This window comes from Corvus cornix, chromosome 9 (genome assembly GCF_000738735.6).
Source record: "Corvus cornix cornix isolate S_Up_H32 chromosome 9, ASM73873v5, whole genome shotgun sequence".
In the NCBI taxonomy this organism is placed as follows: domain Eukaryota; kingdom Metazoa; phylum Chordata; class Aves; order Passeriformes; family Corvidae; genus Corvus; species Corvus cornix.
The window spans coordinates 23169960-23192733 of NC_046339.1; the positions used below are offsets into that span (position 1 = coordinate 23169960).

At 51.4% G+C, this 22774-nt stretch overlaps 3 protein-coding genes across 4 annotated transcripts in view; 2 read left to right on the forward strand and 1 right to left on the reverse strand.

Moving 5' to 3' along the window:
- Positions 1 to 7723, forward strand: part of PAK2 (p21 (RAC1) activated kinase 2) — a 42186-nt gene extending 34463 nt beyond the window's left edge. The window contains exons 13-16 of one of the 2 annotated variants that reach the window (XR_005602637.1): positions 2250 to 2446; positions 3113 to 3250; positions 4187 to 4777; positions 5390 to 7723. Coding sequence is in view for 1 of the 2 variants with exons in the window: in XM_039556871.1 (XP_039412805.1) it covers positions 2250 to 2446; positions 3113 to 3250; positions 4187 to 4273 (422 nt within the window). In the remaining variant the exon portion in view is untranslated. Of the gene's footprint in view, positions 1 to 2249; positions 2447 to 3112; positions 3251 to 4186 lie in introns of both variants that reach the window. The other variant, XM_039556871.1, reaches the window with a different exon arrangement.
- Positions 7724 to 12533: 4810 nt separating this feature from the next.
- On the forward strand, positions 12534 to 15525 carry LOC104696742 (aquaporin-12-like). The gene is made up of 3 exons (XM_019292871.2): positions 12534 to 13171; positions 13603 to 13719; positions 14594 to 15525. The coding sequence occupies exons 1-3, from the start codon at positions 12565 to 12567 to the stop codon at positions 14773 to 14775; spliced, it is 906 nt and encodes a 301-aa protein (XP_019148416.2). The 5' UTR covers positions 12534 to 12564; the 3' UTR covers positions 14776 to 15525.
- A 1845-nt stretch (positions 15526 to 17370) lies between these two features.
- On the reverse strand, positions 17371 to 21765 carry LOC104696741 (galactose-3-O-sulfotransferase 2-like). The gene is made up of 4 exons (XM_039557071.1): positions 21695 to 21765; positions 20489 to 20599; positions 18884 to 19802; positions 17371 to 18207 (listed from the first exon to the last, which is right to left on the reverse strand). The coding sequence occupies exons 1-4, from the start codon at positions 21763 to 21765 to the stop codon at positions 17371 to 17373; spliced, it is 1938 nt and encodes a 645-aa protein (XP_039413005.1).
- Between the last annotated feature and the right edge of the window lie 1009 nt (positions 21766 to 22774).

Here is a 22774-nt window from a genome sequence, read left to right on the forward strand (position 1 = left end):
TGAATACGTTGGTAAATAGGAAGGAACTGGCACAGACAGTGAAGCAAAATGGGAATGATTGCAAGAGCAAAGTTGCAGCAAACTGCTTTGTTAAGGTGCTGTGACTTGATGTTAATGCTTTTCCCCATTCATTGAAAGGCCACTAACAAGAAAATTGGGCATTATTGGTCATTTATTGAAGTCTCTTCTTACTCTGTACCTTTTCTTGGACTGGAAGTGTACACTTTCATTAATATAATCATGACAAACCAAACTGCTTGCTTTTCAGGTAATTGTTATGCATGCATGGGCTTGTGCAGTAAATCCTTTTCTGGTGTGTGTAAATAAAAATGGTGTGAAAGCACTGGTAGCTGTCAGGACTGTTGAGAATGAGGTGTATTATCTGCCTTTCTGCTATGTAGGAATGTACAAAGCATGTAACAATCAAAGAGTTAAGGCAAAAAAGTGTGAAGTAAAAAGTGTTTTTAGTAGGAATTTGAAGTGCCATGAAAATGTGTCTTAGCAATATTCCTTATTCTAGATGGTTTGCAGTCTCATTTCATTTATGAGATGGAGTGTGAGGAAAGATTACAAGCAACCTGATTTGTGTACCAGCACTGTTGGATGCGCTGCTCGCTTGCACAGGGAGGTTTTTTTTAAGGATATGACGTGTCTGTGCACAAGCTGTGGATTCATAGGCTGAGGAGAAGTGGACAGTTAGAGCAGAGGATGCGGCCGAGAAGAGTTAGCTGGGGAAGGATCAAAATTGCAAAGGAGGTGTCAAAGCAAAGTGGCCAAAGGACAGAGTGAGCAGCTGAGCCAAAATCATCACCCCAGCAGATCGGGGGAGGATGAGGAGGAAGAAGACATAGAAGACAGGAGTCAGCTGCAAAAATGCCCTGTATGAAGGGGAGGTGGTGTAATCAGTGCTGAGCAAGCTCTTCTGGGGCTGTGTGATTACACTGCTTTAGCAAAAGTTTAGAGTGGGAGAAGCTGCACCTTCTTTTTGAACTCTTCTCCTTCTCTGAGGCAGTCTGGTGACAGGACAGGTCTCACCACTGCAGCTACACATGCTGCTGGTGGGTGAAACTGGGTTCCTGCCCATCTTCTTCCTCTGTGCTGGTGGCTGCTGCTGGAGGCCTGGCTGGGAGGTCAGGAGAACACACTGCAGCTGGACTGGTTGTGCAAATGGGCCGTGCTGGGAGGTGACTGTGACACCTTGATAAGGCCAAACAGTGCAGGAGGAACTTGGTGACTCCTATAGGTTTGATTTTTTTTGTTTAGTTTTGAGTTGTTTTTTTTTTTTTTTTTTAAGGCAGCATTTTGACTGTCAGGGTGGGGTAGTTCTTTGTTAAATGGTCTTGGTACAGCTTGGCACTTCATGACTTGGCTCTTTCCTTAGCACTGCTTGGCATAACACTTCCAAAATCACCCTGGAATTTAAATTTCTCTCTCTCTTCTCTCCCTCTCTCTCTCTCTTTCTCTAACTTAGTGTCAATGATAAAGTAATATCTGTCTCCTGCCTTAACTGTGTTCTTATTGATGCTTTACATGCCTGGGAAGTGGGAGTGCTGCAGCTGGATAAAGTAACATGATGGGACATGCATTGCTGCTGCACCTGAAGGCTATAGGAATAGGTGACTTTTCTCGTTTTCTTGAGTGTGGTTGTTCTCTTTGGTAGTTACCTTGTGGAAAGGTTTGTTTGTCCAGGTTCCTGCTGCTGAGTGGGGTTAGCACTGCACTTCCCTGGAGCCTTGTTTCCATGTCTGTCAGCTGTAGTACCTGTATAGATGGCCAAAGTGCTGTGAAATGTTGACCTCAGTAGCTGCACAAGTACAATCTGTTTAGCAGGGCAGAAGCCATGGATTGTGGATGTATTTCTTCTGGTTCAGGCTGTATAACACACCACGTGCAGAACACTCTCTGCCTGTGCTCTGCCTGAGTGCTTATTTTGGCTGTTACCATTCTGGGTACTCTTGAAGGAAGGACTGAGCAAAACACCATTCTTCTACAGGGTAATTCTTGTAACCAGAGGGCAAAAGCTTTGTCTTCACTCCATGGAATTCTGCCCTGCTTAAGCACCTTCAGGTTTTGCATCTTCATTGCACGTTGGCTTTTTTAATACGGAGAATGTTGTGGGGGAGGAAAGAAGAAACTGCCCCCAAGCCCCTCTCAATGAAATATATATGTGTAGCAATAGAGAAGTCTTCTAGGAAAGCCACTTGTTGGCATGCACCAGTTTAACCTCTTCAACTTGTGTTGTCCTGCAGCCGACTTTGGGTTCTGTGCCCAGATCACCCCCGAGCAGAGCAAGCGCAGCACCATGGTGGGAACTCCGTACTGGATGGCTCCCGAGGTGGTCACACGGAAAGCCTACGGCCCCAAAGTGGACATCTGGTCCCTGGGCATCATGGCTATCGAGATGGTGGAAGGAGAGCCCCCGTACCTCAACGAGAACCCCCTGAGGGTAAGAAGCCCTGGCGTTGCTGGGACTGGGTGTTCACCACTGTCAGTAATTGTTCATTGATTGTGTCTGCATTAAAAAGAAAACGAAATGAAAAAACCAACAAGCTTCAGCAGTACAAGAAAATTCCTCCAGAGGAAGAAAGCTGTCTTGAATTTGCAGTCAGCCTTACCCTGACTCCCCATCCTTGGAAGTGTCCAAGGCCAGGTTGGATGGGACTTGGGATAGTGGAAGGTGTCCCTGCCCAAGGCAGGGAGTGGAACAGGATGGGCTTTAAGGTCCCCTTTCAACCTAAACCAGTCTGGGATTCTGTGATGGTACTTAGAAGATTTGCCTCCCTGTAACTGAAACACAGGACTTTGACCTCAGGCCTCTGTGACAGTTTAGGGAAAGTAAATCCATGGTGTTATGGAAAGTGCTGCTGTGTCACAACTTGATACTTTCTTTGCTAGGGTCAGTATCTGTTGCCACAAGATCTTGAATATCATTTTGCTACTAGCAGGAATAGGTCATGACTGCCTACACTTGTGGCATTTTTACAGTTCCATTCTCTGAAGTTGAGGAGAAGTAGGCTGCAGAGCCCTCTCATCTGAGGGCTTGCCACCAAGCAGGTCAGTTTGGCATCTTTTAAAGCTTGGTTTTGGTTGTACCTTATTCTTCATTTTACAGGCTTTATATTTGATAGCAACTAATGGCACCCCAGAACTCCAGAACCCCGAGAAACTGTCCCCGATATTCCGGGATTTCTTGAACCGATGTTTGGAGATGGATGTGGAGAAAAGAGGATCAGCCAAAGAATTGCTACAGGTGAGACTCAGCTTTTCTCACAGTGTGAGGTCCAGAAGGCACACTCAGGTCAACCACACCATAGACTGGCACCCTTGCTTTTTTTCTGTGTTTTCTCCTGTGAACTGTAGTGAGAGCAGTTGGTAGGAGAAATCTATAACACACTCCAAAGTTGTTCCATCATAATCTGTGCCTTCACTCTGCCACTGCCAAAGTTTAGCAACTCCCTTCAGGAGGTGGCCATTGATAGCATTTGCTCTGCTTTTCATACTTACACTTGTGAATGTCCAACTGTGAATCAGAACTCCAGATAAAATAATCTGCTGGTCTGACATCAGCGTTCAAGCCTTGAAAAGAAAAGTTTCCCTTCTCCCCAGGGTTCTGCCCTGCGAGCTGAGCAGCTGGAGCAGTGTCCTTGCCATCGTGCCACCGTTTCTCCTTTTATTTTTGATTTTTGAATACTTTCTGTGCACTGGGAAAAAGCTGGTTTGTTAAATGGGATCTGCTTGTAGGCAGCATTGTGTGAAAGAGTGATCCCACTCCTTCACACAATGAGTGATCATCCCCAATGATGCTGTTCCTGGGGAGAGCAGTAGAAGATCTGAGGCAGATGATGCAGAGGCTTTCCCAGTAAAGCCAGCTGCTGCTTCTTATCTTTCTCTGACTATTTTTTGTTTAGATCTTTGTTTTGCTCACTGCAAGTGCAGCTTCAATACTCACATTTTCCAAAAACAGTGAGATATTCCAGGAGAAACTCCATTGGGCAAGGCAGTGTGAGCCCAGCCAGCTTGGGATCATTTTGTCCTTGTAGCCATCAGGAGAAACACATGAAACAAGTCAGCAGTTCAAATGCAGAGTCATTCCTGCTTAGCTCTGTGGAGACATGAATCCTGCTGGAAATCGAACTTTTAAAAGCATATCTCTCACTGATTCCTTGTGTTTGTGTCTTCCTGGCAGCATCCCTTCTTGAAACTGGCCAAACCTCTGTCCAGCTTGACGCCACTGATCCTGGCAGCCAAAGAAGCAATGAAGAGTAACCGCTAACATCCTGCCACAGCCTTCTTCCTTTTTTGTTTGTTTGTATTTTACAAATCTTTATAATATATGAAATTGTTACACTTCGGGGGGGAGGGAAGGGGTTTTTTGGGGGTGGGAAACATCTGCAAAAGGGAAGAAACTCTCATCCAGAAGACACCCAAAATACATTGTGGCGACTCCATAGAGATCCCTGTCTGGGGTCCAGAAGGAATTGAGGGCTGAATTATTGGCCTTTGTGGGTTTTTTTTATTCTGATTTTTGTTTCCCAGACAGCCCAGAAATGCCACTTGCTGTGCCCGGGGCTTTAAGGGGTTTTAACGACTTCGCTGTAACAGCTCCCGTTGTACCCTCTGGGTACTTTCAATACTTGAATGACAGATTCAAGCTTTCAGAGAGCAGTACTAATTTTACCTGCTGATCTCTTTGACTCTCCTCTTCCTCCCCTCTACCTGCAATCCCTGTGGGAAGCTCCCAGTGACCAGATTCACGGCAGGTGTGGCGAATGTGAAGGTACATCTTGCCCCTCATTGCTTTTTTGGATTAGCTGTCGCTGTACTGTAGAATCAACAACTCTGTTACTTAAGGAATCATAATGTATGGGGATGGTTTTCACTTTTTAAAATGAGTAAGGAGAGAGAGAGGGGGAAGAGAAGTATTCAGCTGTTTCTCATGCCTGTGCTCTGTGGACATTTTCTTAAAATCAAAAACGTGGCCTCTTTGTAGAACCTAATGATCGGTCAAGTCTTTGGATGTGGGTTATGGATGTGTAGGTTGGGGTCAGATACTTTATTTATGATCAAATGATCAGTTCTAGTCAGGGCAAGAAAAAATTCCAGCTGTCTTCCTGTCTGCTCTTTTTTCCCTGTTAGACTTGCTGGCCAGAAGCTTGAGGGATAAGGTGCTTGGTGCAGTGGGTGGTTCACAAACGTGTATCTGTGCTCTGACTTGGGCTTTGGAAGTTATGCTGGTGCCTTTGACTTTTTTTATTTTACGTTTCCCTTCTTTGTATCAAATACATTTTTGTATATGTTGTAATTTCCCCCCCCTTCCCCCTGCCAAGCAAATAATGCATCAACCTATGGAGTTGTCAGAGTTTAAAGTATTAGAGCTATTTTTTTCCAGTTTTGTATGTGCTCCATTTGTACTAATGAAACCAGAAGAACAAATAACCAGATCTGAGGACACTGACGATACAGGATTTTGGAACCGTGATCTGAAGAGAAGATGATGAACACCTGGACATGCCAAAGTTGTGAGATGAAGCAGAGGGGAAGCAGTGCTGTCAGGCCATCGTGGGGCCTGTTGGACTGGCTGGTGTCACACTGATCCTTGGCACCAAGGACACTGTACCAGCCAGGATGGCTGCAGCCAACCCTTCAACACAACAAGAAGTGCCTCCTTCTGAAGGACAGCGACATCCTGAGCAGTTCAGTTCTTGGGGTGTTTCCAGGGGTGAGTTTAGCAGAGCCTGTGCCCCTTCTAGTGCTACAGTCTATGCATTTCAACCTCCCCAGAAGTGTTTCAGGAAGAGCCAAGTAGTACCAATGTGCCAAATGAGTCTGTGAAAGAACAACCATGACTTTAGTGGGATTGTATTGCATTCCCAGTGGGGCAGGGCCTGGGACAGACAGAGCTATTGGTTGGGTGTGGACAGAGGACCCTGAATAAAAATTTTTGCACACTTTCCCAAACATTGCTGGCAGGGGATAGAAGTAATTTTCAGAGAATTTCAGTATCTATATAGAGAGAATGACATTTTGGGGACTGGTAGCCAAGGTATGACAGAACAAACTTCCAGGTGAGAGTGGCCAGGCAGGACAGCAGAGGCAGTTTGGGGGGATAGTGTAGGGGAGCAGGGCTGGGGTCTCACAGCTCCTGGGGATCGTGTGGGGCCACCAGGGTGCCTTGTTGGGCAGGTTCAGCTTGTGTTCTGCTCCTGGGTGATGGTTAAAATCTGTGTTGGGTGAATTAACTACTCCTCACAGGGATAAATAAATCTCTCTAGCTGCAAGTGTAAGAACAGTTATGGCTTAAAATTTTAAATCCAAGGAAGTGTCTCATTCCAGGTAAGGAAATCCAAGTGCATTTCCCTGGAAAAAAAGTTTGTTATGAGTCATGGACACTGTAATCACCCTGGTTTGAGTGTGTCCTGGCTCTCTGGTCAAATGGAGCAGTGAGGAGGCTTGGCTGAGGAAGAAACCTGTTGTACCAATGGTTTGTCCATTGCTGGCAATGGACTTGGTGAAACTCCTTGTGCCAGAGTTAAACTGGGAGCTTTTCTTTCTTTCATCTTTTTGTTTTGTTGGGTTTTTTTTTAATGGCACAATCTAGATAAATTTAGCTGTTTTTAATAGAAAACAAGAAATCATAAGTAATTTTAACTTATTAGTTCACTTCTATTGGTGTATGAGAACGGTTTAAAACATCTGTTGCAAAATTTGTCCAATTTAGTCTGCTTAGGAGACGATTTCCAAAGATTCAGCCATCCTAATGCACAAAACTTCGGCCCAATCCCGAAATTCCCAAATTGTGTGTGTACCTGGGTGTTCAGCTCCGAGGCTGGGAAGTGCCAGCATCTCCCTGTCCCCACGCAGCTGTTCTGTGGGGTGGTTTCCATGGGGATCGGGGTGGGGCTGGCAGGAAAGGAGAGGCAGGAGAAGGTTTTTGTGCTGTGCTTTTGTGTCTGGAGGGTCAGGCATCACTTTTCTGAGGGTGTCTGCAAGGTGAGAAGCTCTGAGCCGTGCGTTTTCCCTGGTGGGAGCAGAGTGGAGTCCTTGAGTGGGTGCAGGTCTGTCAGCTCTGCTGTGTCACTGGGGCAGGTGGAGACCAACCAGAGCTTGAGGAAAGGATGAGAAGGGACGAGTTGCATCCAAATTTGGGGATTCCTGTGCATCCCTCTTGGGTGCCCGCCCAAGATCCTGAGTGGGGGTCAGCTGTGCACGTGATCCCTCTGAAGTGTCAGTGGCTGAGGTGCAGGTGTGCAGGGAATGTGAGATTCCTGGGATGTTGTTACCATCGAACAAACCAGAGTTCTCGTTAAAAACAGCCGTGGGAATGTGCACTTTGCCCTGCCTTAGGTGTTAATGAGACTAATTGGAGCCTTCCCCCCTGGCTCTCCGTGCAGGGAGGTGCAAAGGTTTGGCTACAGCAGATGGGTCCCATTGTCAGAGGGGCTGGGGAGGGAGCAAAAACGTGATTAAGGGTCTCTGCAGCTGGAATTGAGTCAATAAATCTCTCTGGTCTGTTTTTCCCTCTGTTCCTTATGCTGTTGATGGGAATGGAAGTAGGTGCAAGCTTTCTTTTTATTTTTTTAACTGTCTTCAGATGTTAATGTTGCCTTTTGTGTAATTTAATCCCATTATGTTATTTAATTGTTACTGCAATATTAACTACTGTATTTGTTGACTTTGTTTAATAACTGTTCTTTCAGGGCTAGAAATAAACTTCTAAAAAACATTTGGGGTTTTTTCCCCCTTTTCCCTGTCATGAGTTTATACCTTTGAAGACAAGAGTACCTGAAAGAGTTCACGTGTCGGTGTTTTACTGAGATTAACAGAATGTATTTGTAATTAAGCTTTTCAGGAATGCTTTAATGATGGTGGATGTAATTTTATGCTATACCAGCCTGTTTCTTGTAAAGTTTTATTATTCATCGGTGTCAGTACCAGCCTTGGGATCACCACAAGCTTTCCTTGCTGCTGTGCGCTGCTGGCGGATGGCTGTGCCTCCCAAAAAGCCTCTGGATCGCTGATGGGAGGAGAGCAGCTCTGGAACACCCTTTTCACCCACTGTGGGAGAGAGGTCCCTCGCTCTCCATGCCAAGGGAGCAGAGCACACACCAGCCTGGCCCGTCCCAGCCGCATCTTCCACCATCCACTCACCAGTACTGGGGTGGCACTGACGGGCCCAGTGAACCTGGCACTGTGGTGATGATCCAGGAGCTGTTCCAACAGCTCTGCTTTATTGCACCACGGGTCCCACCCAGTATCCTGCTTACAAAGGTTATGGCACAGGATCCATGGGAGCTGCTGAGCTGTCCTGCTGCCTGCTGGGAAGATCTGGCTCCTGGGTTTGTGCCATCGCCGCTGACCAGCGTTTGACTGTGGCAGTGAGGGCACTGGGTGCCAACAGCTCTCTGAGGACTTGGGATGAGATCCATGGTGCCTCTTGGCCTCCAAGGCTGCAGAGAGCCACTTCTGTTTTCCACTGAACCTACAAAAAGGCTGTGGGATATTGGCCTGCCAGTCCAGCTAAAGCCAAGGACAGGGAGGGTCAGTTGGTTCCGGGTGACGTTTCTGCCTCAGTCGTGAATGGTGAGGACTCGCCGTGCCCTGTGTTCCCTGTCTGCTACTGGGAAATGGGCTCTTCCCCTTTCTTGCATGTTGCACAGGCTTTGCTCATACCCTGACAGAGGGAAATGAAGAAACCACTTGTGCCCAGCAGCTGCTGCACCCAGACATGAGAATGTTGGTTTGCACGGAGCCTGTCTCTTCAGGGTTATCAATTTGTTGTAGTATCTTTGTCTTTACGTGTAATTGACCCTTTGTGCATTTAAACTGGTGATTTGGCATTTAATTTCTGGGGGAAGAGGGGACAGGAGGAGAAGGTGCTCAGTAGAGCTCAGAATTATCAGGATTTTGGTACTTGAAGGAGAGCAGGGCTTTGGCTGATTTTGGCTTGCACGGCTGAAAGTTGCAAGTCCTGGATAAATCCTCCAAAGTCTTGTGTGAACTTGCTCATCCCTTGCATGTGCCTACCCGAGACTAAACCCAAGGGCAGCCCCATTTTTTGAGATCAGTTTATTCAAGATTGGTATTTAAAATGCAGTGTATTTGGGGGCAGCAATTTGTCCCTTTCAGGGCTGCTGTTTGGCTGCAGTGAGTTACTGCAAAGCTGAGCACAGCTGTTTGGACTGCACCTGTAGCACGCTGGTGAAAACCAGGGTGGGTGAAAAATGAGGATCCTCAATAGCAGAGGGTGTTTTCACAGTGGTGCCTGAGGAGCACTGTTGGGTATCAGTGCAGTTCCCGTGGCTCCTGTGCTGGTGCATGGTGGTGTCTGTAGATCCCTGCTTCCAGGGATTTGTACAGCTGCATTTTCCCCTTTTTTTAAAGAACTTGCATTTTGCTCTCAAGGTTATTTTTAATAAAAACAGCCGTCCTCAGTCACGTGAGAAAGCGATGTGAAAGTTTGCTGAGCTTGGCCAAACTCTGGGTGTTGCTCTCCAGATACGTGGAGGAAGCAGATTCTTCCAAGAGCTGTTTTCCCTACTGTGAATCCAACCTAAGGAAAGGTTTCTTTTCCTTGAGGGAGGGAAATACCACCAAGTGAGAACAATGACTTTCTGTGAGTTCTCTACCTGCAGCCTGTCAGGAGGGAGCAGGGCAGCACCGACACAGCTCCTTGTGCTTTTCCCAGCTGGTGTCTGCAGTGGGAATGTCCTCCAGCACATCATCACTTAAAATCATGGGATCAGTGAGGTTGGGAAGGACCTTTAAGATCATCAAGTCCAATCCATCAAGATGTCAAATCCCAGCTGAGCTGAGTGTTGAAACAGCCCATAGGGACCGATGGGTTGGGTTTTTTAATGGGATTTTCCCAGTGGGAAGTTAGGGGTTGCTCATTCTCTTTCAGACACGTAACAGGCCCCCAGAGTTGTGCTTTGGAGCTGTGTTGAGTCAGTGCAGAGGAGGCTGGGATGGGAAGAGCAGACAGTCTGTGTCAAGGCACAGATGGCTCAGTGCATGGGCTGCAGGTCCTGGTGTTTCCTGGAGGGTTGTGAGCAGTGAATCCAGCTTGGTACAACTGTGGATCAGCGCTGAGGGCACTGATGGGACTCAGGGCAGCTCCTTGGACTGGTCTGGAGGGGAGACATGCCCACACCTTCCTCAGGACAGATGCCTCCTGCAACTCCTTGAGCTTTCTAGAGTCAAGGATGACCCATCTTTGTTATTTTTTCCTCTCAGTGAATGCTTATTCTAAGGATTCAGGTCTTTTCACGAAGCACAATTAACTCTTGGATCTCCTGGAACCCTTTTCCCTGCTTGACCACAAAGGGAAACCTGCCCTGGGTTCCTGCTGCCTTGTGACAGCAGCTGGGAACAGCTCCTGGAAAGCTCTAATCCACCCCCTGCCCGCTAAAACTCCCCTTAAATAACCTTGTAACTCTTTTGTTCTGTAGCTGTTGCCTCTTGGAGGGTGAAAATAGCGAGGGAGCTCAGCTCTTGTGACCCTTCAGTGTTTTTGGGGAGTGTTTATTTTGCTGAACTCTGGAAGTGCCAACTTGTTCCTGTCCCGTGGCTAAACACCCCCCCCACTTAAAGATCTGCATTTTAAGCCCTGAAAGCAAGTTTGGTTTAGAGAGACACTGATGTTCCAGCTACAAAAAAGGGGGTTTTGGTGGGAATATTGGGATTTTTAGATCGTTTTTGTTCCTAGAAGAGCAGGCCTGCAAAGCTGTGTGGAGGCTGCTGTCAGCACTAACACAAATGAGGGAACGAGCCCCTGGCATTGTTTAATCCCATAGTTCTCCTTGGAATCAACAGCTCCCAGCTCCTCTCTCCAGCCTGGGTTAAATGTCCCACAACTGCAGGATGTGCCATGGGCAGAATTACAAGCAATGAGTGGGAAATAGCTTTTAAACCTTAGAACATTTATTTCCTAAGGCCCAACCCTTACAATGCTTGAAAGGAAGGGAAAAATCCATTTCTGGGGAAAGGAAAAGATGCTGGAATTTCTTTCCCAGTTTTACCAGTCTGCGTCCCATAATCTGGTGGCTCTCTTCCAGGGGCTGGATTCAGGCTGGGTCCTCGTGAGGTTTTATTTCTAAAGAGAAAACTCTACTGGTTCTACTCTCAGGGACTCTGTGGTTCCTGAGAAACACAGAAGGAGGTGAAAAGAAATGAGGTGGATTGTGATGTCAAGTATTTTATGGTTGGTTCTGCAGCGATGAGTAGCTTTGGCCAGCACTTTGTTGCTGCCAGAGGCCAATTTTCACGAGGACAAAGTTACTAATTTATGAGACTCTTCAAGAATGTTTCATCTTCTGTTATTCAAGCCAAGTCATTTGTTCATTTGAGGTGAAAGATGGGTGCTTGTCCTGTCAGCTGCAGGGAGAATTGGGGTGAAAAGAGTTAAACTGGCGAGGTTCTGAGGCAGGCTGACCAAAAGCAGGGCAGTCTAGGGGGGGAGGAGAGGAGGGTTTGGGTGATGGGTGGTTGGCAGCGTGGTCCCTCTCCTTGCCCACACCTCCCGTGGTTTGCAAAGCAAGCCCTGTGAGTGCCAGGGACCCTTCCCAAAACCACTCTGGGGCGGGCACTTGGGGATGGAAAGGAGGGGAAGGCAGATGAGAGGAGGGACGGTGGTGCAGGGGGAGAGGCTGAGCTGTGGCCTTCACAGGCATCCCCACGATGTCGTGTTTCTTCTCTGCTGTCCAAGGCTGTTGGGGGAGAGGCTCCAATGCATTTGGAGCATCTGTTCCTGCTTTTCATGGCTTGAACTGTATGAAGAGCCTCATCCCTGCTCAAGTGCTGTGCTTCAAACCTGTGTTTCCTGGTAATTTCTTATATAAATGGCATGGGGGGGAAATAAAATGGCCCAAATCAAAGCTGTTGGCTCTTTGTGTGTGACGGGGCACTGAGAGGAGCTGGGTTACCCCAGCACTGCCTGCCCTGGGGGTGCAGGAGAGCCCCTTCTGCCTGAAGGGATGGGAAATGGGAGCTCAGGGTGGCGGTGGCACTTCTGCGGAGCAGGGAAATGACTCAGAAGATGCATCACGGATTGTTTACCATGGATTCCCAGAGTGGTTTGGGTTGGAAGGGGCCTTAAACTGATCTCTTTCCACCCCCTCCATGGGCAGGGACACCTTCCACTATCCCAGGTTGCTCCAAGCCCCACTGTCCAACTTGGCCTTGGACACTTCCAGAGATGGAGCAGCCACAGGCATTGGAGCCAAGCAGAAAGAAAATGAAGTCTTTTGTTCCTTCTGGAAGAGCTGTCAGCTCTGGGGGGCTGCTGTGGGCTCCAGCTGTGACTGTTGGGGCTGGGGGCTCAGTGCTGGTGGAGAGAACACCGGGCTTTGCTGGGACAAACACCTTGGTGGCTGCTGCAGCTGCTGTGAGTCCGGCAGCTCCCGTGGCACCGGCATTGCCCCGCGGGGGCCACACGTGTGGCCTTTCCCAGGCCTGTCGGGCTGTGCCACGTTTGCTTAGGCTTGGCTTTATAAAGAGGAGGTGCAGGAGCTTCCTCTGCTCCGTCCCGGGTTTGGTCCAGACGCTGCCCCCAGCACAGCCTTCACTATGGATGGCTTGAATGTCTCCATTGCTTTTTTTTTCCTGGTTGTTGGGGTGTGCCAGCTGCTCAGGTGGCTTTCCAAGAGGCTTCTGTCCCCCGGAACACACGGCTGCCTTGCCAGGGAATTTGCTGGCTCGCTCCAGTTGTGCATGAGCTGCCTCGAGCTGAGGATGCTGATGGATATTGGCCCCTGGGGTGGTGGCTTTGGCCTGGACGTGGTCCTGACGCTGCTCTTCCTCCTCTCCGCTGTCCACAGCGCCTCTTTTGATGGAGCATCCGCCAACCCCACCGTGTCTCTCCAGGAGTTCCTGCTCCTCGAGTCCAGCCTGGCAGCCACGGCGGCCAAGCTGCTGGCCCAGGGTGTGGGCACAGGGACGGGCTGGGCTCTCACCCGGCTCTACTGGTCCTGGGAGCTGACACAGCTGCACTTCATCCAGAACCTGATCGCGCCCGAGTGCAGCTCCTCCATCCGCGCCTCCTTGCCCCACGCTGCCTTCGTGGAAGGCTCCTGCTCCTTCCTGTTCCACCTTGTCCTGCTCAAGGTGCGACAGAGTCACCCCCTGTGCCGGGTTCCTGCGCTGGCAGTGACTGTCACCTTCCTGACCTACACAGGTGAGCAGCACCGGCGTTTCTTTTTCCAAGTCGTTTGGAAAAGTACCTCATTTGTGGGGGAGGAACAGCCCCTTTTTTATCTTCCAGGACTGGAGAGGTAGGGATTGATAAGGCTCCTGAGGTGTTTGTTTTCTGTTCTTTTGGGGAATATTCATTGTGGGATGAAGATGGCACTTTAGGGTGTCTGGGCTGCAGGTGAATGTCAGCTCACAGCCATAGCTCAAGACCGGGATCACTTCCCTGGAATGTCCCCTACTGCAATCCCTCGGTCCTGCACTGAGCTTTTTCCGCTTCCCACAAAGCTCAGGACGATGAGGGTGGGATTTCCCCGGTCCAAGAGCTGACCCAGGCAGGCAGGAGGGGTCCCAGCCCTCTGTCAGCGTTCCAAAGGATGTGGTGGGACTGTTGGCCACGTTTCTCTTCCCACACAGCTGGACCGTTCACGGGGGCCATCTTCAACCCTGCCCTGGCCACAGCCACCACCTTCCACTGCTCGGGGAACAGCTTCTGGGACTACATCCAGGTTTACTGGCTGGGGCCCCTCGCAGGTGAGATCTTCCCAGGGGGCAGGAGCTGGGATGGGGGCAAGGCAGAAGTGCTCAGTGTAACGTGGACTGTTCTGGCAAAGGGCTGAACTTGGGGTTGCCAGTGGCAAGTGTCATTTTTCATCCTGCCTCACTGTCTCTGGGGTCATCTCTTTGCTATCCAATGTTTTTAAAATGCACCTTCTGCACAGTACAGGGGAAGAAATCTCCCTGAAGCTAAAGTCCAGGGGAGGTTTAGTGAAGGGTAATGGCAGGCTGAGTTATGCTTTGGGGTTGTCCTCAGCTCCAGGATGGTCATGGGGAGCTGGATGTGTGCTGAGAGAGGAGACAAGTCCCTGAGGGTGGAGCCAGGTGGGGGTCGGGCTCTGCTGCCAGAGAACAGCGATGGAACAAGAGGAAACGGCCTCAAGCTGCCCCAGGGGAAGTTTAGGTTGGATATTGGGAAAATGTCTTCCCTGAAGGGTGGTCAGGCACTGGCACACTCTGCTGAAGGCAGTGGTGGAGACACCATCCCTGCAGGGGTTTAAAAGCCATGTGGATGTGGCACTTGGGGACATGATTAATGGACTCTTGGCAGCACTGAGGGAATGGCGGGACTCAAAGGGCTCAGAGGGCTTTTCCAACCTTAATGATTCTCTGCCAGAAAACCACTGGGGTGGCTGATGGCCCTTTTGGGTCAAAACAAGCCTTGTTTATTATGTTAAAGACACAGTGGTTAAATTCACCTTAAAGCAGTCTCGGTGGGGACTTCAGTGGTGCTGAGCTGCCTTTTGGTCATGGTGAAGGTTGTGACAAGGAGCCAAAACCGCTGCTGAGCCGTGGGGAGGGTGGAGATGCTCAACAGAGCACTCAGAGGGGGTCTGTGCTCTCATTCCAGGGATGCTCGCTGCCCTCCTGCTCTTCCACGGCAACATCCCACGCCTCTTCCAGAAAAACCTCCTCTACAGCCAGAAGAGCAAATACAAGGTGCCCAAGGCAAAGGTGACAGCACAGGTGGAGAGTGACAAACCCCAGCAGAAGAGGAAAGCTGGGAAGAGCAACTCGGAGCCCCGTGCCTGAGCCCAGGGGTCCTCGCTGCCCTTTTCCTGGGAAAGGGTTTCCCAGTGTGGAGGATTTTGCTGCTTGTTCAGTCCTTAAAGCATCACAAAGGAAGCCCTTGCAGGATGCCTGAGCCCCCGAGCTCCTCTGGGAATTTTGGGAGAACCTGAAATATTCCAGGCCCACATTGCTGCCTCAGAGAGAAAACTCTGAACACTTCTGCACAAATTGCTGGTTGTCTTGTGGGCCATGCCACGGTCAGGCTTGAGCAACTGGGGGTTATTGCATCGTGCAACGCCTGAAATAACCCCACTGGGTCTCTTGCAGCCCGAAAAACAAAGTATAAACCAGTGATTGCCTTGGGCACTTGGGATGGGAAGGAAACAGGCTTTGAGCTTTCGAGTTATTAATGGATACTGGTTAAAAATTGGTGGGGTTTGAGTTAAACTTGACCTGAAGTCCCTGAACTGCACAGGCTAAACCCAGCAAGTCTTGGAGAGGAATTAAAAATGTTCCAAGGCAAGAGAGTTCACTGGCCACGGGAGACCCTGCTCCTCTGGGGATGTGCTTAGCCTGGGTTCTGGTGCTGTAAAACATCAAGAAATGGTGCACAAAGGGTCTGTGGTTAGAAAAAAAAAAAAGAGACCCAGGCAGCTGCTGTGGTTGAGCAAGTGGATCCCTGGGCTCTGCTCTGTGTCTACGTGAAATACTCCTAACTGTAAAATTATGGTTTGTGGAAAAAAATATTAAAAATAAACGCTGTGGTTGGCATTTGAGTGAGTGATGTCCTTCCTGTGAGGAAGGGGAGGGAGTGTGGGGGGAAACACCTGCTGGGAACAGGGATATCCCCGGGCTGTGCTGGGGCCAGGGCACCCCATGGGAGCCGCACGCTGGGCGCTCCCCAGGGAAGAGCACAGGACCTTGTGATGCTCTGGCTGTTCCAGTGTCTCTGCCCTGGGTCATCTTGGCAGGAGCTTGAGCAGGAATGACCTGCTCCTATTTCTTGAGGTGCAAACAGGGAATAAGGAAGTGGCACCCAATTAAAACCCGGAGTGGAAGTGTCAGATGCAGGTTTGGTACCCAGCGTCCAGCCCTGCTCCTCCCTGCGCTCTGCTGTGTCCATGGAGGACAACCCCAGAGTGCTGCACGGCCTCTGGGCTGCCCATCCCAGTTGATTTCCTCTGGGATTGCCCTCTGGAGGGATGTGCAGGTCCCCCAGGAACCCCAGACCTCTGAACCCATTAGCCCACCCCACATCCCAACAGGAGAAATGAGGGAAGGGACCAACACAGCAATACATGGATGTGCCTCAGAGATGAAACTTCATGGAACATGCAGCACCCCAAAACCGTGGAGCAAACTCCCCAAATGGTGCCCTCTCCTTGTCCCTTGGCACTGTCCCGGGAAGGGACTGGGAGCACAGTCTGGCTTTTTTCCTGGCTAAACTGAACAGGAGGCCTTTGGGTGGAAACTGAAACCTTTGAGGCTCTTTGCACCTGCCCCAGGGAGAGCCTGGGATGCTCAGATCCCCTGGGCAATTTTTCTGGAACCTCTTTTGGTTTGGAAACCGTGCTGAAAAGACAGAGATGAGGCCTCCATTCCTCCCAGCTGATTTGCTGGCTCTGCTTTTGATTCAAGGAGAAGTGTAGGATGAGAAAAGTCAGGCCAAGTTGCCCTCCACGAGCCATTCCTGTGGGATCTTTCCCCGGGCAGAGTGTAGGATACTCGTGGGTTGGGATATCCGGCTGCAGAGAGGCTCATGAGGTGTCTCCCTGTCACACAGGGGTGGAACTTGAGTCTGACACTGCAGTGTCTGTGTCAGCTCCAGAGTAGGACGCTGATCCTATAAATGCAGCATCCAAAGGCAGCCTGTAACCACAGAGTCAGGGCAAAAAAATGCTGGGGCTCCCTATTTTCCAGTTTGGTGGGGTTGGTTTTTTTTGCTTGGTTGCTTGGTTGGGGGGTTTTTTTTGGTGATTTTTTTGTTGTTGTTGTTTGGGGTTTTTTGGGATTTGGTTCAGGGTTTTGTTTATTTTTTTTTTTTCTTTTGCTTTTCAGGACATTTTCAGATGTTTGGGGTGTGCTTCTGTGGCTTTTGGGGAGGTCATCTACAGGGCAGACTGATGTAAATAAGGGGAATTTAAGGAGTGACAGTGAATGTTGTTATTTTTAATTAAGAGGCTGCTTTTCCAGCACGGTAACGGAGCAGGGGAGAGGTGCAGCTGCACAGACAGACAGACCCATTGCCAAGCTGTAAGTCAAACTCCACAGCTCTGATTTACAGCTTGGCCCTGTTCTGTTGCAGCCTCTGGTGCGGGGCCGAAGATTTGGGCTGCTCTCCTGGATCTGCTCCTCGCTGCTGGAGCCGGTGCTGTGCTGAGGCTTCAGCTGCTGACTGGGGGGATTCCCCTGTGGAAAAGTCCTGTCGAGCCCCTGCTCCAGCCCGTCCTGCTCCCGCAGAGCGCAGAGCTTGTGCTCAGGGGTGCACGGACAGAGGTGACCGGGCTGGCGTGGGCAGCACCCCCAGCCCGCCGGTGCCCCCCGGCCGGGAGGGCTGAGCCCCGCTGTCCCCAGCAGGGGCGGATGGAGAAGGATGCCCGGAGGGGCCAGGGGGGCTCAGTTTCGGGTGGCCTCCTCGGAAGGGGCACGGTCCGCCCGGGGGTTCTCGGGGGGCTGCGGGGAGAACTGCTTCTTGTACAGGAGGCTGCTGTACTGCAGCTCCGGCGTCACCAGCCGCCGGCACGTCCGCTCCAGCTCCTGATCCAAGCCCTCCTTGAGGTTATAGCCCAGGATCCTGGCCGCGCCGTGCTGCAGCGGCCGCAGGGAAGAGTCCTTGATGTCCTTGGGGACCACGCTGCCCGTGCCCTGCAGGCAGGTCCGGGCCAGCTCCGCCTGGCGCTCCCGCAGCGCCTGCACCTCCCGCCGCATGCGCTCCCGGCCGATGTCCCGGTCGATCCTTTCCCAGAAGGTCCTGTTAAAGTGGGTGTAGATTTCCCAGTCCAGCCTGTTCCAGGCCTTTAGCTTCTCCACGACGCTGTCCGGGAGGGGGGACTTGGTGCTGCTGTCCCTGGAGTTGAGCGGGAAGGAGATGACGCTGTCCAGGTCCCAGCACAGCATCTCCTTCAGCAGCACCATGGACTCGTCAAAGTACTCGGAGATGAGCAGAAAGTCGAAGGACGCCTCGATGGCCTTCAGCATGAGCTGCACGCGCCCAGGGGACACCTCTCCGTCGGGGTTGAAGCCGAAATCGAAGGTCATGAGGTTCCTGGCGTAGTGGCGGTCGCCGCTGGCGGGGTTGTAGTAGCGGTAGGGCTGGCTGAGGAACTGCTCCAGGCTGCGGACGCGCGAGAAGGCCGATGCTCCCTTGTAGTACACGAAAGAGGACTCCATCAGCTGCACAGGGTTCCTCAGGATGGAGAAGTAGACAGCAGAACTGGGCACCACTTTCTGCACCTGCAGAGGAGAAGAAGAAGGGTTTAAAAAGGGGGGTAGGGAGAATGGATCCTCTCGCCCACAGTGCTGGTGAGCAGAGGCACCCGCTGGGGCTGGAGATGGTGGGTGCTGGGGAGGATTTCAGGGTGTAGCTCATCAAAGGAGCTGTGGGGAGCTTTAGAAGAGTCACACGGGGAGAGCAGTGACCAGAGCTCCCCACAATGGGCTGCCACAGCTGCGTGGCTGGGCTGGGATGGAGATACTGCCCGTCTTCTTCCCTTTCCCCATGCCCACCTGTCCTCAGGTGGCATCCAGAGGGGTGGATGCTGAGCACTGCTGACCTGACCTGGTGCCCTTTGGCTGTTCTTCTCTTGCAGCTGGTCCCCTCTGGACCTGTTCAGGGAGCAGGACATGTCCCAGGGCCCACCAGACAAGAAAGAGATGAGAGTTGCTGCCTGCTACAGATGCTGTCTCCCATCTTGCCATGGGTCACAGCAAAGGGATTCATCAAACCTGCTCACAGAAGAGCAGGACCTCATCTCAGGAGATGCCAATGACATGCCAGGTACCTGTGGGCAATCCTGGCTCTCTTTAGTTCATCCCTGCAGAGTTTATGTGCTCGACAGGTGCCCCTCCTTGTGCCCCATGAGCCCCTGTCCCCCTGCCCCACTCGTCCCTCTGAAGGGTTTGCCCGTACCTCCGGCTGCAGGAACCGCATGTGGTGGCAGAGGATGTTGAAGCGCCGGGGGCTCTGTGGGGAGAAGCCCTGCACGAACCTGGCCAAGAAGTGGTGTGGGTAGTTGAGCTGGAAGCCCCCGCCAAGGGGGAAGGCGAAGGTGAGGTTGTGCATCTCCCCGAAGCGGAACAGGATGTTCATGACAGTGCTGCTGGCGCTCTTGTGGACTTTCAGGAAAACAATGTCAGTCTTGGGCTTGCACGTCTTCCCTTGAGAGGTGACCCCTGCGGCCTGCTGACCTTCTCCAGGTGTCACCTCCTGGGCCTTAAAGGCTTCTGTCCAGTTTGGGGAAAATGCTGTCTCCAGGTCTGTTTTGTAAGAACCCTCTGCCTGCAGAGGTTGAGCTGAGTTTGGGACGGGCTGTGTAAATGAGGTGCCCCTCTCAGGGTGGGGAGAACCCACGGCTCGAGGCTGAGTCTGGCTCTGTACCTCCACCTGCGCCATTCCAGGTGGGGACATTCCCCTCTGCTCCTCCGTGCTCAGCCTGTTTGCAAAGACGATGAACTTGCTGGTGACAGCTTCTGCCAAAACTGCGGCGATCCTCCCGGGAGGGCTTGGAGAAGGACTTTCTCTGGCTGCTTTTTCCAGGCCTGGAAGCTGGGGTTTCAGCTCTGTGGCTGACAGATGGGCTTTCTCCTTCTCCCTGCTCTCCTCAGGCTGCTGCATCTGGTGCTCCCCTTGGCTGCTTTCCGGAGGGGTCTCCTTGCTGAAGTACAGGTGCATCCTGAAAACATCCTCAGCTGGAGCAGGGTCTGGCACAGCTTCCCTCTGCCCCTGTGGGGAGTCCTCCTCCCACAGCAGGTCGGGGCTGTGGAGGGCAGAGCTGAGCTTGTGGCCCGTGGTCTGCTGCAGGCCACGCTCCAGCTCACACTGGCAGCTCCTGTGACAGGGAGGGCACAATACTCAGCTGCAGGAGGTGGGAGGACAGTGCAGAGGCAGCTCCTCTGCAGCCCACAGAGCCCCCTGAGCCCCCCCCCCCCCCCCAAGTCACCCCAAAACGTGTTTCCCTCTTTTCTTGGGGTGGGTGGCATTGCTGATGGGTGTAGGGGCTTCACTGCTGCCCTGGAGGGTGGGAGTGGGTGCAAGAACTTGGGCTTGATCATCTTGGGGGTCCTTTACAACCTTAACGATTCTATGAGGAAGAGAAGGACAGGGCAGCAGTGATGTGGCAGTGTCTCTGTCTTCCTGGAGCATGATGGGCTGGTGGAAGGGGCAGAGCAAGAGGAGGCAAGGAGAGAGAAGAGTCGGTAGCCTGCAGAAGAGCTGGAGGAACAATTGCAGATAACCCCAGACTGGGAGGACTGGGCTCAAGGGCTGTGGGGTTTTGTGGTGAGCCAGGACAAAGCCCAGAGCAGCCTTGTCTGACCCCAGGGTGGGCTCAGCTCTGGCCAGGGCATGGGGGTGAGATGTGGGACCCCCAGAGGATCCTCTGTCACCTGGATTTTCTTCCCTGTCTAAGGAAGACCCTGCTGGGTGGTTTTCAGGAGGGCGATTCTGAGCCCACCTCAGTGGCCAGTGAAAGCCTGGAGGATGAGCTCCAGATTTATAATTCTGCTCAGGACCTACCCAGGAGACTGCAGCTTCTCCACAACCTGAAGTGTGACCAGGAGGAGGATGAGGAGGCTGAAGGAGATCCAGAGCCGACCTGGCTGGCACCTGTAGATTGCACTCAGCTTCCTGCAAGGAAACAGACGTTTGAGACCATTGGTGGGGAGAAGCAGCCAAGCCCATTGGTGTGTGTGAGGCAGGAGGGAAAGGCGCCTTGAGGCTTTTTTATTAGCCTTATTTAAGATAAGGTCACATTTTCAGGGGCAGAAATGATGCAGAGGCAGTGATAACCAAGGAACCTCCGAGGCAGTGCCCGAGCAGTGCAGCCTCGTGGAAATTTCCAGATGGGCCACAGATATTGTGCTGAAAAGCAAACAGTGATAACCACTGGCTCCCTTGGCTGCTCAGGGACGCAGCCCGAGCTCCCCCCAGGCAGCAGGAGCAGGGCACTGCCTGTGTGTTCCCTGCCCTGCCTGGCCTAGAAGGATCAGGATCCTGTCTTTATCAACACGGACAAGAAAACTCTTTTTTCCCTGCTCTCCTGTAGCGGGTTGAGTTTGAAACCGGGCGGAAACACCAATTAAGTGTAGTGGTTTTGGTTCAAAATATTCATTACTTACTTATTTTCTTTCTGTGAGATAAGAGTTAGGAGAAAGCAAAGCAGGCACAAACCTTAAGCAGTTGCAGTACAATGAAAGAGTTTTATTACTAATAGAATTAAAAGTAAAGAGAAATAACAAGAAATTAAAGCAAATCCCCCCCCCCCCCAGCACTTCTCTCCTTATACCCAACTCGCACCAAGGATAACAGAACATGGGATGTTAGGCAGTGTTCCAGTTCTTGAAAAGTCTCTCTCTTATGCTTAAGGAAAAAAGGGTTTTCCTTCAGTTGCACGTGGTTCCCAAACTGCCACTAACAGCAGATCCGCCCGGAAACAGTCTGCTGTGTGTAGAACATCTCTCCCATGAAAAATCTCACAGTTCCTTCACACTGCCAAACATGGGCCATCACATGGGGTTATTAATCTTTTTAAGGATAAGTTATTTTGGCCTGCACACAAAGGCTTTTCTGCGCCACAAGTCTCGAACAGCCTCTCACTGCTTCTATATAGCCTGGCATAGGCACTCTTCACAATCTTCACGGGCCACACGTTGATTCTCCATCCCCCCATGTACTTCAAATGGATCAAAGAGACAAACAGTTTGTGGTATTACAGTTTCTTACCACAGCATGCAGGAAGGTTTTTGAGCTCCGCGCCAGAATCGCGGCACCGCCCTCTTTTCTCCCGTCGCCATTTCCAGCTCCGTCCCACAGGACTCACTTCTCTTCCTCTCTGACTCTGAAGCCGCCACGTTGAAGGGTGTTCTTGTTCAGGCTTTACGGTGGGGAAAAAGCCTCGCTCCCTTTGTGCTGCTGGCTGCATGGTGTCTTCTTCAGTTCAGCACGGAGTGTGCTGGCTGCAGACAGGAGGCTCCGCCGGCTCCCGGTGACTCTGCCAGCTCTGCATGGAGAGGAGAAGGACCCGCCTGTCCCCAGAAGCCGCGCTGGATGGGTTTATCTGTGTGACAGTCCATGGCTGGTTTGAGCTGTGTGACAGTCCATGGCTGGGTTTAGCCGTGTGGCAGTCCATGGCTGGGTTTAGCTGTGACAGTCCATGGCTGGGTTTAGCTGTGACAGTCCATGGCTGGGTTTAGCTGTGTGACAGTCCATGGCTGGGTTTAGCTGTGAGCAGTCCATGGCTGGTTTGAGCTGTGTGACAGTCCATGGCTGGGTTTAGCTGTGTGGCAGTCCATGGCTGGGTTTAGCTGTGACAGTCCATGGCTGGGTTTAGCTGTGTGACAGTCCATGGCTGGGTTTAGCTGTGAGCAGTCCATGGCTGGGTTTAGCTGTGTGGCAGTCCATGGCTGGGTTGAGCTGTGAGCAGTCCATGGCTGGGTTTAGCTGTGAGCAGTCCATGGCTGGGTTTAGCTGTGAGCAGTCCATGGCTGGGTTGAGCTGTGAGCAGTCCATGGCTGGGTTTAGCTGTGTGACAGTCCATGGCTGGGTTTAGCTGTGACAGTCCATGGCTGGGTTTAGCTGTGACAGTCCATGGCTGGTTTAGCTGTGTGACAGTCCATGGCTGGGTTTAGCTGTGACAGTCCATGGCTGGGTTTAGCTGTGTGACAGTCCATGGCTGGGTTTAGCTGTGTGGCAGTCCATGGCTGGGTTTAGCTGTGAGCAGTCCATGGCTGGGTTTAGCTGTGTGACAGTCCATGGCTGGGTTTAGCTGTGAGCAGTCCATGGCTGGGTTTAGCTGTGACAGTC

Coding starts and splice junctions, on each gene's coding strand:
- LOC104696742 (XM_019292871.2), top strand. CDS start 12,565: ATGGATGGCTTGAATGTCTCCATTGCTTTTTTTTTCCTGGTTGTTGGG. Junction 13,172..13,602: donor CACCTTCCTGACCTACACAG/GTGAGCAGCACC, acceptor CTTCCCACACAG/CTGGACCGTTCACGGGGGCC. Junction 13,720..14,593: donor CTGGCTGGGGCCCCTCGCAG/GTGAGATCTTCC, acceptor CTCTCATTCCAG/GGATGCTCGCTGCCCTCCTG.
- LOC104696741 (XM_039557071.1), bottom strand. CDS start 21,765: ATGGCGACGGGAGAAAAGAGGGCGGTGCCGCGATTCTGGCGCGGAGCT. Junction 20,600..21,694: donor AAACCTTCCTGCATGCTGTG/GTAAGAAACTGT, acceptor GTTTCCTTGCAG/GAAGCTGAGTGCAATCTACA. Junction 18,208..18,883: donor TGCGGTTCCTGCAGCCGGAG/GTACGGGCAAAC, acceptor TCTCCTCTGCAG/GTGCAGAAAGTGGTGCCCAG.